This window comes from Ictidomys tridecemlineatus, chromosome 2 (genome assembly GCF_052094955.1).
Source record: "Ictidomys tridecemlineatus isolate mIctTri1 chromosome 2, mIctTri1.hap1, whole genome shotgun sequence".
Lineage (NCBI taxonomy): Eukaryota > Metazoa > Chordata > Mammalia > Rodentia > Sciuridae > Ictidomys > Ictidomys tridecemlineatus.
In genome coordinates this window covers 76,193,351-76,208,119 of record NC_135478.1, presented here as the reverse complement: position 1 = coordinate 76,208,119, position 14,769 = coordinate 76,193,351, and the positions used below count along the sequence as shown (strand labels likewise).

The 14,769-nt window shown below is 44.5% G+C and overlaps 1 protein-coding gene across 3 annotated transcripts in view; it reads left to right on the top strand.

Annotated features, from left to right (window-relative positions):
* The first annotated feature begins 6,591 nt into the window (after window positions 1-6,591).
* The window catches only part of Usp30 (ubiquitin specific peptidase 30), a 31,762-nt gene continuing 23,584 nt past the window's right edge, over window positions 6,592-14,769 (top strand). The window contains exons 1-3 of one of the 3 annotated variants that reach the window (XM_078038951.1): window positions 6,592-6,801; window positions 10,618-10,727; window positions 11,791-11,973. In XM_078038951.1, the coding sequence (XP_077895077.1) occupies window positions 6,719-6,801; window positions 10,618-10,727; window positions 11,791-11,973 (376 nt within the window). In that variant the 5' untranslated portion in view covers window positions 6,592-6,718. The remainder of the gene's footprint in view (window positions 6,802-10,617; window positions 10,728-11,790; window positions 11,974-14,769) is intronic. The other 2 variants (XM_078038950.1, XM_078038952.1) reach the window with 2 other exon arrangements.

The following is a 14,769-nucleotide window of genomic DNA, read 5'->3' as shown; positions in this document are numbered from 1 at the left end:
TAATCTCATGTAAAAACACCCTCAGCAGATATCCCTGAATAACATTTCGCCAAAGATCTGAGCACCCTGGTCCAGCCACAGTGACACTTAGAATCATCCCTCACACCCAAGGATAAAGATGAATTCCCTAAGTTCACACAACTGGGCTGCTGGAAGTTCTGATCTAGATCTAGGACTAAGGATTTCTTTATTTCAGCTCAGTGATTAGGTGGCCACACATTTGGGGACAGTCTCAGTGCACACCCTGTACAATTAATAATGCCACCTTTTGATGGGCACGGTGGGGCACCCTGTCATACCAGTGGCTTGGGAGGCTGAGGCAGGAGGATTGTGAGTTCAGAGCCAGCCTCAGCAATAGCAAGGGCTAAGCAACTCAGTGAGACCCTGACTCTAAATAAAATACAAAATAGGGCTGGGGATGGTGCTCAGTGGTGGAGTGCCAGTTTTGATTCAATCCCTGGTATCCCTCCATCCAAAAAATATCATAATGCCATTTTTTACTCCCCCAAGCATCCGATTTGAACAATAAAGGTGACCACTTTTTAACAGACGGACCCTTTTCAATGCCACCCGACATGTTTTAGCCTGAGACGTGATGTTTAGTCTACACTTTATCCACTCTGGCCCTGAAATTCACTCATCAACCTGTTTGGGGAGGAGGATGAATCAGTCCCCAAAATGTGACACTGACATGATGAAGGACAAGGTCAGAGGATCGTTGGGGGAGAAAAACCCATAGCAACTACAGGAGAATGAAGGGGAGTCTGTCCGCTGGGCGAGGTTGCTTCGAATGCTTTCCGACCCATTTGCTGGGTTTTGTTTTGGCCTTCAAAACAACCACTTATGGAAAACATAAATAAAAATTCTGGTAGTGTTTGAAACAACCTGTTATTATTCTCCCTGCTTGTGGACAAAAGGAAGTATCTTACATGTGTGGCAGCATCTTGTTTTTCTAGGATAGCCATAAGACCCAAAGCTGAGGACAAAAAGTATCTAGTGTATTATTATTCTTTCTTTTTTTTAATATTTGTTTTTCAGTTCTTGGCAGACACAACATCTCTGTTTGTATGTGGTGCTGAGGATCGAACCCGGGCATGCCAGGCGAGCACGCTACCGCTTGAGCCACATCCCCAGCCCCTTATTATTCTTTCTTTTCTGTACTAGGGGTTGAACCCAGGGACACATTATCACTGAGCCACATTCCCAGTCCTTTTTTAATTTTTTTTTGTTTTTGTTTTAGGTGGACACACAATATCTTTATTTATTTTATGTGGTGCTGAGGATCGATCCCAGTGCCTCACGCATGCCAGGCCAGCGCGCTACCACTTGAGCCATATCCCCAGCCCTCCCGGTCCTTTTTTATTTTGCATTTTGAGACAGGGACTCACTAAATTGCTGAGGGTCTTGCTAAATTGTCTAGGCTGTCCTTGAACCCAAGATTTTCCTCTCTCTTGCGTTGTTTGGATTACAGGTGTGCACCACCATGTGCCCAGTTCCCAAATGCTGCAGTTTAGAGTAGTGTTGACAATCAGAGATCGTCATTTGGACCAGACTTCCCTTCTCAGGGGCTCAGAGAGTGGTTGGGTATGGCCGGCTATGGTGGCACTCAAAGGTAATCACAGTGGCTGGGAGGCTGAGGCAGGAGGATTGCCAGTTGAAACCCAGCCTCAGCAAAAGTGAGGCCCTAAGCAACTCAGTGAGACCCTGTCTCTAAATAAAATACAAACTAGGGCTGGGGATGGGGCTCAGTGGCCGAGTGCCCCTGAGTTCAATCCCTGGTACACCCTCCCCTGTCCCCACAAAAAAAATAGAGTGATCTGGGTAGGTGTGGTGTTTGAGAATGACAACCCAGGTCACTACCAATGCAGAGTGCCTCAAAAAAGAGGAAAACATTGTCTCTTGCCTCACAAGCTACATCAAGTCCTAAAGACTCCCTGTTTGTTGGAAAGCAATGTGCTCTTCACAGGCTACTTGAGGAAGGGTAGAAAAGAAACAGAAAGAGAAGTATAGAAAGGACACTGATCTGAAAGTCTTGTGTGAAGACTCCACCCACCCCCACAGCCAGTTCCCTCCCCCACACCTGGGACTCCCAAACTTCTAGGAAATCCTAAACCTTCACTCACAATCTTAAAGTTAATGGAAACTCACTCACTCATGAAAATTGCCCCATGAATTGCACTACGAGTTAGTCCACACGTATTTTTTAGAAGAGGCTGAGCAAAAGAAGATACAAAGCCTCTATGTATAGAATACTTTTGCAGAAACCTATAACGTAGGGTGATTTCCCCAGGTATGATGGAGTAAGGGTGAAGATGTCGACCTAAGATCCTGAGAATTGTCAGACTGCCACAGACCGTCTTGAGATCCCCAGACTGCTGTCCCCTGCACATACCTTCCCACACCCGCCCCTTCGGGACCTCAGAGCACATGCCGTTCTTGAGATAGCCCTCCTTCTCCACTGAATGCGTCTCTGCTTTCCTAAGGGAATGTCTCTCTGTGTCCCCGACACATCCTTGAATTCATTTCTGTGATGTTTGTTAAGACCTCCACTTGTCCCAGGTTGAGGTCCCCTCTCTGGAAACTCCTCAAACCTCCTCCAGCGACGTGCCTGTCACAACAGGATAATGATCACTTTTAAACATATTTTAAAGGTACCCGTTGGATTCTGGATATCACTGGTGGCTTCGGTCTGACCACAGGGATCATGTTTCTGAAGCTTTATTTCTGAGGTGCTGGAGAGATGGAGGAGAGGATGGAAAGGTCAGAGTTGAGCGTTGACATGGTGTCTTTATGAAGTGCCCAAAATCAATGGTACTTCTTTGTCCGGGCCACTGTTGCCTCTAGAGAAGACCTTTGAACCACATTTGTGTTTTAAATTAAAAAAAAAAATAATGCTGGGTGTGGCTATGCATGCCTGTGATCCCAGAGGATCAGGAGGCTGAGGCTGGAGGATGGAAAGTTCAAGGCCAGCCTTAGAAATTTGGTGAGGCCCTAAGAAACTTAGTGAGACTCTATCTCAAAATAAAAAATAAAAAAAGGGCTGGAGATGTGGCTCAGTGGTTAAGCACCCCTCGGTTCAATCCCTGGTGCCAAGTTAATAAATAATTAAAAATAACCACGACAGGGGCTGGGAATGTAGCTCTATGGTAGAGCATGTGTGATTCAATCTGCAGTACCCAAAAAATAAAAAATGGGGTTAGGTGTGTAGCTCAGTGGTAAAGTGCTTGCCTAACATGCACAAGACCTGGATTCAACCCCCGGGACTGCAATAAATTCGTTAACTAATTAATTAACAGAATAGTAATTAACCATTGAAATGAAATCGCTCTCTGAAAGTGGCTGTCACCTTGTATTATGAAAGGACCTATTCCTTATAATGAAGAAAGGGAGGTATGGCTTCATACAGATGGGACAACTAGAAAAATACCACTCTGGATTTTCATCCTGAGCAGTTGAGGTTGCTAAATAAAACCATTTACTGAAAGACCAATCCCAGCAGCTGAAAAATCTCCAAGGCTCTAACGAATGACCCTGTTATCTCTGAAGATGCCCCCCAACCTCTGCCTGCCTGCCGGAGGTCAGACCTGGTTCCTTGCTGCGTCCTTCTGTATAAGAATTGCCCACACCCCTCAAGGGTGTCAGAAGGCAGGAGACATGGTTAGTTTTCGGATTGTCCTCAATTTTGTCAATATTATTGGATATTGTCCAATGTGGACGAGAGTGACTACTCACGTGGTCATCGCAAGAATTAAATAAAGCAGGCTATGTGCTTAAAATATGGTGGGTGGATTGATTATAAATGCCGTGGTTTGGAATGGTCTGGGCTGTGGCGCTCCGAGCAGATTTGCAAGCGGGGTGGCGAACACGGTGGTCAACAGGGTGGTCCTCAGAGTGTAGACTACAGGCTCCCTGAGGGTACCCCGGACCCTCTCAGCAAGTTGTGGAGGGAAAAATTATTTTCATAATCATACAAAGACATTATTTGCCTTTTCACTCTCACCCACTCAGGAGTGATACTGGAATTTTCCATAAGCCACACACATGTGGTAAGATCCTGAATCCAAAGTCTGAGAGAATGTGTGTCTTCCTATTCTTGGGTTTTAAACTATTCTCAGTTTTCATTAGCAGTTGCCAAAGAGTTGGAGGAGAGTGGACGGGTTGACTCAAAGGGGCAGGGATAATCTGGGGGCAGTGGTGAGTCTATATTTTGATTGTGGTGGTGGTTACATGGCTGTGTGAATTTGCCAAAACTCATCAAACTGTACACTGAACATGGGTGAATTTTACTATGTAAATTAATATCTCACTTCAAAAGTAAAAATTATTTCTCAATTTCTTCCTTTCTTTCTTTTTTTTCTTCATATTGGGGATTGAACACAGGAGTGCTTAACCACTGAGCCATACCCCCAGCCTTTTTTTTTTTTTTTTTGGTATGTTTATTTTGAGACAGGGTCTTACTAAGTTGTTTAGGGCCTTGCTAAATTGCTGAGGCTGGCTTTGAACTTGTGATCCTCCTGCCTCAGCCTCCTGAGCCTCTGGGATTACACGCATAGGCCACCCTGCCTAAATCTCAATCTCAATTTCTTAATTTTTTAATATTTATGTTTTAGTTGTAGTTGGACACAATTTTATTTTACTTATTTATTTTTATGTGGTGCTGAGGATCGAACCCAGGGCCTCACACATGCTAGGTGAGCGCTCTACCGCTGAGCCACAACCCCAGCCCCTCAATTTCAATTTCTAATAGGATAAATATAATGAATTAGAACCCACATGTACAAAAGCTCTCAGTTTTTACAAAGGACTCCTGAGACCAACACTTTTGAGAACCTAACTGCACTAACAAATGTCTTTCTTTTGGCACTGGGGATTGAATCCAGCATTGCTTTGCCACTGAGCTAACTCTTCAGTCCTTTTTATTTTCTGTTTTGAGACAGGGTCTCCCTGAATTGCAGAAGCTGCCCTTGAACTTGAAATCTTCCTGCCTCAGCCTCCGATTCACTGGGATCACAGACACGTGCAGTGTGCCCAGCATGTGTAGATTTCTTTGGGGAAGCAGTTGGAACTCAGTCTGGAGTTGAGGAAAGTGATTAAAAAAGAGGTCAAAACTTCTCTGGCCTTCATGCTCTATAAAGTGTACTGCCAATGTGGACGCCACTAACCACCCGAGGCTTCTAAGCACATGAGCTGGGGATGTAGCTCAGTGTTGCACATGCTCAGCAAGTTCAAAGGTTCCATTGCTAGCAAAACACACACACACATACACACACACACACACACACACACAGCCTAAATTGACACGGTCCAAAAAGACTATAAATTATCTCACTAATAATTATATATGGAAATGACAATATTTTAGATCCAGAAAAATTTACCATTAAAATTTATTTTCACTCCTTGTTTTTTTACCTTGATTTAATTACTGAAAAATTGAGAATTACTTATCAGCTCCCTATTCTATTCCTGTTGGACACTGCTTTTCTGGAGATAGCCAGACTTGACTGCCAAACTCCATCCCACCTCTTACAAGCTGCATCAAAGTCTTACTACATCCCCAAATTTCTTGGATTTTCTGGAATGTAAAATGTGGGTAATGTTGAATTTGTTATGAAGATTAAATGCAGTCGTACTTGGCAACATGTACTGAGCACTTAAGGGAAAAGGAAGTTTGGGGCTAAGTTTCCTATTGGCACCTCAGTTTCCCTATTGGCACCCTCGGAAATCGTCCACGTGCTCATGAAAGGTCCTTCCTCTGCAGCCCATTTCCACCCTGTGACAATATAATGGCAGTGTTACCAGGAATTCGCCCTGTGAACTTTGGCTCTTGTGTTCTAAGGAGAGATTTAGAGCAAGACACGAAACGCAGCTAAAGTGTAGCTAGCAGCCGGGTGCGGTGACCATGCCTGTAATCCCAGCAGCTAGGAGGCTGAGGAAGGAGGATCTCAAATTGGAGGCCAGCCTCAGCAATTTTGGGAGGCCTTTAGCAACTTAACGAGACCCTGTCTCAAGATAAAAAATAAAAAGGCTGGGGGTGTGGCTCAGTGGTTAAGTGCCCCTGGATTCAACCCCTGGTGGTGGTAGTAGTAGTGGTAGTAGTAGTAGTGGTAGTAATAGTAGTAGTAATAATAATAATAATAATAATAAAGTGTAGCTAGCGAAGTCGATGGCGGAAGTGGGAGCAGGCCCTCGGAGTAAATTACAAATGCAGTAAGGTTAAAATGAGACGCTAAGGAACGCAGGGAGTCTCCCGCTGGGATTCCTGGACCCTGGGAATACACGATGCTCGGCGCGTACCTCCAGGCCTCGCGCAGAGGCCGCCTCCACTGCCGGACGGGCCCTCCCCCTCCACACTGAACATATGGCCCAGGGTCCCTCCTGAAACTGGGTCGGTCATCTGCATTTGTGAATGGAGTCTGCTTAAAATGTGAAAAGGAAGCGGCCAAGAGCAGGTGGGCCTCCCTTAGCAACAGTCCTCCGCTCCCGTTGCTAAGGGGGACAGGAAAAACAAAGAAGTGGTCCGGGGGCTATTGCTCTCCGGTGGCCGCCACTTCCGGTTCTCTCGGGGAGCTTGTCCTTCGGCCTCGTTTCCCCCGAAGAGCTGCATTGTGGCCGTGGGTTCCGCCGCCGCGGGAGCCTGGGGAGCCCTCCGGCGGGCGGCGGCGGCGGAGTCGGCGGGGTAGCGGCGGGGCAGCGGCTGGCCTCCGGCGCGGCCGCGATGTTGAGCTCCCGGGCCGAGGCTGCGCTGACGGCGGCTGACAGGGCAATCCAGCGCTTCCTGCGGACCGGGGCGGCCGTCAGGTGAGCTTCGCCGGCGGGGGCGGGGCGAGCGGGAGGCCGGGACGCAGGCTGCAGCCGGAGCCGGCGGGGCCTTTTCACGTCCTGGTCGGGTCCTCCGGGGTCCCCGGTGGACGCTCCCCAGGCCTCTGCGTTCTGACGCGGGGGGAGGCCCGGGCGCCGAGGCGGGAGGGGTGACAGGCCTATCAGGGCCTCCAGCCCTGCGGCGACACCGGTTCCGTTTGCGTCCCCAGTTCTGTCGCTGTCCCCACCCCGCGCCATTGCCACCATGCTGCCAGCGTCCCCGACTCGGAGGGCCCCCCAGTCTTGTCTAGGCCCCGGTGCCCCCGAGCCCTCTAAAGCCCCCGAGGCCTGCGAGGCCCCTCGATCCTGAGCCCCCCACTCATACCGGTCCCTGGATGCCGGGTTCTCTGCCAACCCCAGTCCTCGGTAGCTCCCACGGTCTTACCAGTGCCTCAGGCCCGCCAGACCCCCCCCTCCATTTTGACCATACTCCTGTTAATGTCAGACCCCCCCAATTCTGCTAGGGATCCCCACTTCTGTCTGAGTCCTCAATCCTATTCGTGGGACTGAAGACCCTTGGGAAGGCTCCTAAACCAGACCAGGCCCCTTGATCCGTGAAGATTGTCTGGTCCTGCTGAGGCTTAAGGACCCCCGCCCTTTCCTGGTGTGACACCTGTGTCCCCAGTCCTGTCATCGTGTCTGTCTTTTCCGCTCTCTCCAGGGTGCCAGGCTTCAGAGCTGCTTGCTGCACCCCCATTGCTGACCCTAAGTGACTGAGACCTGTTGCTCAGGTTTGCTTCCTTTGGAACTAGAGCAGGTGGAACGAGTTCATTATCCCGGGACTGGAAGCCCTCAATGCCTGTCCTGTCCAGGGCCCTCATTCTGTAGGTGGAAAATGAGCCTTGAGCTGGCCTTGCCTGGGACCTGATGGCAGAACCGGGAGGAGAAGCCAGATCTCTTCACTCCCAGGCCCTGACATTCTGCTCATGATGTCGTTTTTGTAGAGAAATTGAGTTTGCAAAGTCATCATTTTCCCCTGGGATTCTTGTCCCTGCCCTGCTGAGGACCCGGGCAAGTCCTCTCCCCAGCCTTTCAACACTGCCTTTATGTTTCCCTAGTGAACTTTGGTTTTAAGCACAGACTTTGGAGCCAGCTAGGCGTGGATTCAGAGCCACATTCCCTCGCTCAGTCACTCAGTGACTAAGTTGGCCACATCTCCCAGATCCTTCACCTTGGATGTCAGCAGAACCTACTTCCACAGGGTTGTTTTAAGGATGAGATAAGATTATCAATCGGGCTGGGGTTGTGGCTCAGCCGTAGAGTGCTCTCCTTGCATGTGTGAGACCCTGGGTTCGATCTTCAGCACCATATAAAAAATAAATAAATAAAATAAAGGTGTTGTATACAAGTGGAAAATAAAATTATCAATCACAGTGCCTGGCGTAGCGTATGCATGCTTAAATTTTAGTGTTTGATCAGGAGATTTTAAAGTGCTGCTCAAGTGCTTTACATTTCAGTGTTCGTTCATTTTAGCATTTCCAGGCACTTTTTAAAAAATATTTTTATTAGGTATTGATGAAATTTTTATTTTATTTATTTATTTGTATGTGGTGCTGAGAATTGAACCAAGTGCCTCACACATGCTAGGCGAGCGCTTTACCACTGAGCCACAACCCCAGCCCTCCAGGCACTTTTGTGAACACATTTTGTAAAAATCAGCCCGGTGATACATTAAAAAACTTCAAGAAAATGTCATGAATGAGCCTGAGATTATAATGCTTAATAATTATAGAAGTTGATACTTAAGATCTTGTTATGTACCCTGTGCATGAGAGCTGATGCAATCCTCAAAACAACCCTATGAGGTGTGTCCGCGATGATCACTGTTGAACAGATGAGGAGGCTCAGAGTTACAGGGTGAAATGATGCCCTAGGGAATAGCAAAGCCAGGCTTGAACTTGAGGAACGTGATTCCATTTTCTTAACTAAGTTCTGTGCATTCTTCTGATTCTGTCTTGGAAGATCAAAGGCCTATTTGAAATTCATTTGTCAGCTATAATGCTAGGAAAATATAAGACAGAGTCACTATTATCACTAGTGACTCTTCACTTAGTTATGTTTACTGAGCAGAAATCAAAATTATATTTGGCTAGGTGTGGTGGCTCATGTCTGTAATCTTAGCTTCTTGGGAGGCTGAGGTGGGAGGATTACAAATTTGAGGCCAGCCTGGGCAATTTAGCAAGATTCTGTCTCAAGATAAAATTTTAATAATAGCCTGGGGATGTAATTCAGTGGTAGAGTGCTTGCCTAGCATGTGTGAGACACCCAGTATCAATAAAATAATCAAATAAAACCCCCTATATTCACATAATTCATGTATTGGGATAAGAATTAGCTGGGCATGGTACTGCATACCTTTCATCCCAGCTACCTGAGAGGCTGAGGCATTTATTCTTAAAAAGGCCTAGGGATGGGCTGGGGATGTGGCTCAGCGGTAGAGCACTCTCCTCGCATGTGTGAGACCCTGGGTTCGATCCTCAGCACCATATAAAAATAAATAAGAAAAATAAAGATATTGTGTCTATGTATAACTAAAAAAATTTTTTTTAAAAAAGGCTAGGGGTATAACTCAGAGGTAGAGTGCTTGCTTAGCATGCGTGAGACCCTGGGTTTGATTCCCAATACTGTAGAAGAAAAAAAGAAAAAATAAGAATATATGTGCTACACGTATATAGATATATATTACACATAGAAATCCATATGTGTATGTGTTTGCCTTGGTGGAAATACAGAGCTTTGCATAAAAATAGTTTTTAAATTACTGGAGAAATTTCTTTATTTGTAGTAAAAGAATAAATTCTGTTCAAGGGTGAAATTAAGAAATCCTTAATTTTATAAATGTTCAGAAGATCTTTAATTATATATATATGCTTAATATTTTAAAATCCATTCCAAAATATTTGCTACAGGAGTCAGTCATTGAGTAGGTGTTATTGAGAACCTCTAATGTGCCAGGCAGGGCCTAGACACTTCTGACCCCTGCCCTCACTTGAGGGAGACATACAATAAATGTACTAAGTGGATTTTATGTTAGAGGGTGATAAATACAATGGTTAAAAAACAAACAAACAAACAAAAACATAGAATCCTGGTAGAGAAGGCCAGGAGTGCAGATTCCAGTAACGGGTTCGGGTGGGTCTCTTTGAGAGGTGGAGGGTGGTGAAGAAGTGAAGGAGTGGGCCACGCAGTCTTCTGGGGGACAAGGCTTCTGGGGGAACAGCAGTGCAGAGGCCCTGAGGTCAGGGTGTGGGCTGTGTGGCAGCCAGTGTATCAGTGGAGGGAGAGAAATTGTAGGAGGAAAACTTCTGCTTTTCTTGTGAGACACTTTTGAAAGGTCATATTTTTGTCTTAGATTTTAAATCTTGTTGTCAAAACATCCTGATTCATTTTATTTTTTGGTGCTGGGGATTTGACCCAGGGCTGCTTTATCACTGAGCTGCATCTCTAGCCCTTTTCATTTTTTTTTTTTTTTTTGAGTCAGGGACTCACTCAATTGCTCTGGGCCTTCCTTGCTAAGTTGCGGAGGCTGACTTTGAACTTGGGATCCTCCTGCCTCAGCCTCCTGGGTTGCTGAGATTATAGCTGGGCAACATCCTGGTTTTCAAAACATAATTCTGTTACTATATATTACATTAACCTTAAACTTAGGTATTTGGTAGGATATTTTGACAAAATGTTCTTCTATTTACCTATGGCAGTGTATCAATATGTCTTGTCTGTAATGAGGGAAGACAATAAACTTATTTTCTTTTTTAGATACAAAGTTATGAAGAACTGGGGAGTTATAGGCGGAATTGCTGCTGCTCTTGCAGCAGGAATATATGTCATTTGGGGTCCCATTACAGAAAGAAAGAAACGTAGAAAAGGTAAGAATGGGACCATTGCCTTGTGGTGTTTTTATCTGAGAGTGGTACAGAAAGCTTGGGGAGTGGGTAGTTTTTTCTTCTTTCAAAATCTTCAAAATGAGGCCTTTGGTTGTGAAACAGTGCTTTTACATTGACTCGTTTATTACTGTTTAATGAAAAGATTTCTACCCTGCCTTTGCAGACTTTTGTTTAAGGCAGGCTTTGTAATGACGAATTTCATGCAGCTTAATCAGCTCAGTGTTCTCATTAATATAGCAATTGTATTTTTGGTAGTAAAATTGATTAATTGTGTCATTCAGTTGTGGTTTCTTTGACTAGCTACTGGTAACCAATAAAAGTTTCAAGTTTGTTTCTTCATTAATAGAAAATCTATTTCTTTAAGTGCTCCCTTGTGTAAATATTGTTTTACTTAACATTGGTGAAAGAGAGAGAGTTGTAGCAAGATTTGATCATTGCTAAATCTGGGAATGGTAATAATTTGGGTTCATTATACAGTCTCATGCATGTTTAGAACTTTCATGTTTAAAAGTTTTACAAGATTTTCAGCAGAAGAGGGGATTATATCAGATTTTGTTGATCTCTTTGCAGAAAGATTGATCAGAATTGGTAGAGTGGTGTCTTTCCCAGTGGTTGTTATCAGAACAAAATCATTGTCCCCTGGGAGCAACAAGGGAGCAATTGTTTTCTGTTGTGAGAAGCGTTGCTTTTTTATTGAAGTAGAGGGAACATGTGAGAGAATGACGCAGGGGAAGAGGAGGATGTGGTCACCAAGTGTTCCCATACACTTGACAATAATCCAAGCTGTGCCAGACACTGTGGTGGAGTCAAAGCTAACATGAGACAGGGATGAGTCCTCCTGTTACTCACGTCTGTAGGGGCAGAACTGGGACCAGGCCTGGGTACAGACACAAAGCCTGGCTCCCAGAGCTCATCAGATAAGGACCTGCTCAGATCAGGGTTCCAAACTTAAGGTCACCGTGTAGAAACTCTGGGTCCCAAATGGGAGGAAAAGAAAGTTGGTCCCGTGTGATGTGCTGTTCTCGTGTTCCTCCAATGTTTTTAGGGCTCGTGCCTGGCCTCGTCAACTTAGGGAACACCTGCTTCATGAACTCCCTGCTGCAGGGCCTGTCCGCCTGCCCGGCCTTCATCAGGTGGCTGGAGGAGTTTACCACCCAGTACACCAGGGACCAGAAGGAGCCGCCCCGGCACCAGTACTTGTCCTTGACCCTGCTGCACCTCCTGAAAGGTATCTAGCGGCACTCCCAGGGGGTCGCGCACATTTTCAAGAAAAGGCCTAGATGGCAGGCAAACAAAGGGTTATTAGCTTTTTTGTAGAAAAAGATCACGTAGATGGTCATGCAAAGATAGATAAAACAGGTGTATTTTTTAAAAATCAAAGATTAAAGCATTTATTTAAAAAATAATATTAGCTTTTTTTAAAAAAGGAAAAAATCCACTACCAAAGAAACATTTTGATTGTAAGAAGCGCTCTAGTTTCAAAACCATTAAAGTTGAAAGGAAAAAAAAAGTGTGCCTTAGCCTAGGAAATAAGGGAAATCACAAAAATAAGTCATGTGGAATCCTAATAAATACTCCAGAATTCATTAAAGAAATGTAAACAAAATAATAGTGCCACTTAAATTTTTTAATATATTCTTTTGCCTGTCAGTAAAGATTAAAAATTCACAGTCCTGGCCACTGTCGGATAGCACCTCCACATGCTGCTGCTGATGGGTGGAGCTCTATGTATTCCTTCTGGAAGGTGGTTTGGAACTGCCCAGTAAGAGCTTGTGGAGTGTTCAGTACCATTTGGCCTCATACTCCCACATCTGGGAATCTGTCCTGAGAAAGTACTTAGGAATATGTACTATGGGGCTGGGGGGGATCAGGGGTAGAGTGCTTGCCTAGCAGAGCGTGGCTCTGAGTGTGATCCCCAGCACACACACACAAGAAGAAAACAAGACATGTGCACTGTGATTTATACTAGCCAGGAAAATGGGGTTCTTTTTTTTTAATTTTAATTTAATTTTATTTTATTTTACTGGTTATTCAAAACATTACAAAGATTGCAGAATCACATCGGTTACACATCCGCATTTTTACATAATGCCATAATAGTAACTGTTGTATTCTGCTACCTTTCCTATCCTCTACTATCCCCCCTCCCCTCCCCTCCCATCTTCTCTCTCTACCCCATCTACTGTAATTCATTTCTCTCCTTATTTTTTTCCCATTCCCCTCACAACCTCTTATATGTAATTTTGTATAACAATAAGGGTCTCCTTCCATTTCCATGCAATTTCCCTTTTCTCTCCCTTTCCCTCCCACCTCATGACTCTATTTAATGTTAATCTTTTCCTCCTGCTCTTCCTCCCTGCTGTGTTCTTGGTTGCTCTCATTATATCAAAGAAGACACTTGGCATTTGTTTTTTAGGGATTGGCTAGCTTCACTTAGCATAATCTGCTCTAATGCCATCCATTTCCCTGCAAATTCCATGATTTTGTCATTTTTTAGTGCTGCGTAGTACTCCATTGTGTGTAAATGCCACATTTTTTTTATCCATTCATGTATTGAGGGGTATCGGGGTTGGTTCCACAGTCTAGCTATTGTGAATTGTGCTGCTATGAACATAGCAGTACGCTCTTTTAAGGTCTTCAGGGAATAGTCCGAGAAGGGCAATAGCTGGGTCAAATTGTAGTTCCATTCCCAGCTTTCCTAGGAATCTCCATACTGCTTTCCATATTGGGTGCATCAATTGGCAGTCCCACCAGCAATGTACAAGAGTACCCTTTTCCCCACATCCTCGCCAGCACTTGTTGTTGTTTGACTTCATAATGGCTGCCAATCTTACTGGAGTGAGATGGTATCTTAGGGTGGTTTTGATTTGCATTTCTCTGACTGCTAGAGATGGTGAGCATTTTTTCATGTACTTGTTGATTGATTGTATGTCCTCCTCTGAGAAGTGTCTGTTCAGGTCTTTGGCCCATTTGTTGATTGGGTTATTTGTTTTCTTATTGTCTAATTTTTTGAGTTCTTTGTATACTCTGGATATTAGGGCTCTATCTGAAGTGTGAGAAGTAAAAATTTGTTCCCATGATGTAGGCTCCCTGTTTATCTCTCTTATTGTTTCTCTTGCTGAGAAAAAACTTTTTAGTTTAAGTAAGTCCCATTTGTTGATTCTAGGAATTTGGAGCCCGACCCCACAATATGTAGATCGGAGCCAACCTTTTCTTCTATCAGACGCATAGTCTCTGATTTGATATCAAGCTCCTTGATCCAGAAAATGGGGTTCTAACAGCAAAAATTTTAAGAATGGCTGAACACTGGCCTTCAACTGAGAGACTCTCAGTTGATAATGGTAAAGATTTGAAGTTACCTGTACAACTTCATTTTTTGTGGGGAGTGGTAACAGAGATTGAACTCAGAAACACTCAACCACTGAGCCCCATCCCCAGCCCTATTTTGTATTTTATTTAGAGACAGGCTCACTTTGTTGCTTAGCACCTCACTTTGGCTGAGGCTGGCTTTGAACTCATGATTCTCCTGTCTCAGCCTCCTAAGCCACTGGGATTAAAGACACATGCCACCGCACCTGGCTACAACTCATTTTTTAAAATACTTTCAAATATTTATTTTGACCTTTTTAAAAAAAATTATATATGACAGTGGAATGTATTACAATTCTTATTACACAAATAGAGCACAATTTTTCATATCTCTGGTTGTACACAAAGTATATTCACACCAATTCATTTCTTTATACGTGTACTTTGGATAATAATGATCATCACATTCCACCATCATTTATAACCCATGCCCCCTTCCTTCCCCTCCAACAACTCATAGGGATAGGGAGAGAGGGAGCATGGGAAGAATAGACAATTTCATTTTTAAACTAAACTTTTTGACTGCAGAACTGTCTTTCTTCCTTATAACATCTGTTAAAATCTCATAGGCAGGGCTGGGATATAGCTCGGTGGTAGAGTGCTTGCCTAGTATATACAGTCCTCTGACTTCAGTCCTCAGCACTGCAAAACAACA